At 57.4% G+C, this 2603-nt stretch overlaps 1 protein-coding gene across 1 annotated transcript; it reads right to left on the reverse strand.

Annotated features, from left to right (window-relative positions):
• Positions 1-548: 548 nt before the first annotated feature.
• On the reverse strand, positions 549-2300 carry H257_10480 (hypothetical protein; the record flags this gene model as incomplete). The annotated part of the gene is made up of 4 exons (XM_009837043.1): positions 549-1510; positions 1589-1654; positions 1741-1885; positions 1938-2300. 4 exons carry the CDS (start codon positions 2298-2300, stop codon positions 549-551), a joined length of 1536 nt encoding a protein of 511 aa, XP_009835345.1.
• Positions 2301-2603: the final 303 nt, after the last annotated feature.

Genomic DNA, 2603 nt, shown 5'->3' on the forward strand with positions numbered 1-2603 from the left:
TATATGACCCGCCGCGAGTTCCTGCAACGGGCGACGCGGTGCGAAGCAATGGCAGTTGAGTCGCCACACCTCATCTGGACGCAGAGTCGATTCCAGATCCACTAATGGGATTGACGCGGTGAACCCCAATAAGTCGAAACGGTACTCGGCACGCCCATAGAAATTCACCCGCTTCCTGGGCCGGACATCACACCCGACCGCTGCTACGACCGATTTCTCGAACATCTCGGAAGTCGCCAGGTGTAGACGGCCAGACTCGGACTCGGCGACCGGACCTACACCATGAATTTCGGTGGAACGGAAGTATTTGCGGTAAAACCGGGCCCACTGAGTAGTCGCCACCAATGCCGATCGGTTGTCGTTGAAATTCCGATCCGCCCGACGAGCTTCTTCACACGTCTCCAGGGCACTCGCGACCATCTGGCCGGATCGTCCATATCCGCCGGAGTTTCCAATAGTCGCATATCCTCGTCTGTCAATTTAGTCATGATCACCTCCGCAATTTCTCGATGCATGGGACTCTTGCGTCGGTCGCGGATTCTCCGTACTTAGTCCGCCACGTCCGCCTTGGTCAACGGCAACATCCGATCTTCCATGTCAGAGTGAAGACCTTGAACGATCCCTGGAAAGTCGCACCGGACGATCGCTTCAATTTGGTGAGGGGTGAACACCCAGCGGACCGACGGGTCGTTCACAGACGGCAACGTCAGCTTTTCCGGTCCCGTGACCTGCGACTCCACTACGGTCGAATGCGGCAAATCTGTATACCCACCGGCTGTCGACGCCGCACCTTGAACAGGCAAGTCCACCCGTACCGCTCGTGCTTCCGATGACGCAACCGAGTCGACTACCGACTTTTTATATTGGTCATGACTTTCCAACGGAGCTTGCTCGACCGCCGGCTCACCCCGTATAACTTCCGTCGGAAAGCTCACTTCGACTTCCAACGCGTATCCAACACGACCCAACGTGCGCATCGAACCGTCGTGGGAGTACCCCTCTTCGACCGGACTGCCCGCAACGTCGTCCTCCGTATCCACCTCATGACTCGGCATATCCATCGAGCCCACTCGTATCACTTCCTCATACTCTGCCTCCTCCAGGGGGCTGTCTTCATCGCAGTCCATATTTGCTTCATCCAGGCTCGACTCTGAGCCTTCACCCGGAACCGGTAACTCCACTGATCTCACATCACCCACTGGATCCGACATCCTCGTCGAACCCTCGCTACGCCCGGACAGCACGAGCTGCTCGTGTGTTAGTCGTGCCTCATCCCTGGAGCTACTGATCGCACGACCAGCACTCACACTTTCCTCAACATCCGATCGGTTGACCGGGTTCACTCTCGTCACCTGTCGACCCACGGACTCCACACCCAGATTCCTTATCGACGTCGCCACTCGCTGTCCGTAGTTCTCACCGCGTTGTTGTCGATTCGCCGGCGCAGGAGTATTCGTAGGTTCCGTCACAGAAGTTTTATTGGGAGGTACGACGATGCTCGGGCCACTTCCTTCAGCCTGAACGTCGTCCCTCCCATATCAACCATTGTGCGCCGGAGGAGTCTGGGTCCCTTCTCGTGGCGACATACGAAGCTTGGGGCACTCCACACGAAGATGGCCCGGCTCATTACAGTTGTAGCATCGGCGATCCCCCGCTAACGCCCGCGGTTGGAAAGGAACCGAGCACTCCCAGTTAGCGTGACCCACGGTGTTGCAACGAGAGCACTTCATCTTAACGTACGGGTACGCCTCGCGCCCATGACCACTTCGTTGACAACGCCCACATACCACACGGCCCGACTGTGTCGTCGTCTCGTCGGGATCCATGCGGATATTCGGCACCACCGGCTGATTTCCCGACGGACGACGCGGAGCGATGTTAGCCACTACATTCGTCAATGAAGCCAACTGGTTTTGCATCATTGAGGCTACATCCACCCGAAGCGCCGCCATAGCCTCTTCTGTGGACTTGCTGGTCGCATCCGTCGAGTTAGTACGGTTCACCCGCGTCGCCGAGGACGTAGATCGGGGAACGTCGTGTCCGTTCGCGTCATTGAGGCGCATATCAAGGTCCATGTCGCGAAAACGAAGGTAATCCAGGCACTCCTGAATCGTACCCGGTCGCGTCTCCGACCCACGGATGCACGAGGCCAGGCCAGGGTCCTTGCAACCGTCGATGAAGATCTGCGCCGCTTGAGAATGTCGCAACTCGAGATCTTGGGCGGCATCGTTGATACGCCACGCGTATTCCCGGACGGTTTCTTTCGCCTTGCGGATACTGTTCTGCGTGATTTCGGCCATCTTCGCGCTCATGCTCTTCTGTACAAACTCCTTATAAAATGTGCTTCTTGTGCTGCGCCAAGTCCGGTTCGAGCCTTCGCGGTGACGACGGGCCCACCAATCCTGGACAGTACGGATCTTCGACTCGGCCACGCGGTATTCAAAGATGCGGATGAGCTCGATATCCGTCAGCTCGAACTCAATCTGAAGGTCGGCGAGATGTCCCAAGAAATGGTCCAATTGCAACTTGTCCACACTTTCGAGCTTCAGCGATTGCTTGCGGGCGTTGCCGACCAACGAATGTCGATCCACCGGCCGACGGGA

This window comes from Aphanomyces astaci, assembly GCF_000520075.1.
Source record: "Aphanomyces astaci strain APO3 unplaced genomic scaffold supercont1.28, whole genome shotgun sequence".
NCBI classification, from domain to species: domain Eukaryota; phylum Oomycota; class Saprolegniomycetes; order Saprolegniales; family Verrucalvaceae; genus Aphanomyces; species Aphanomyces astaci.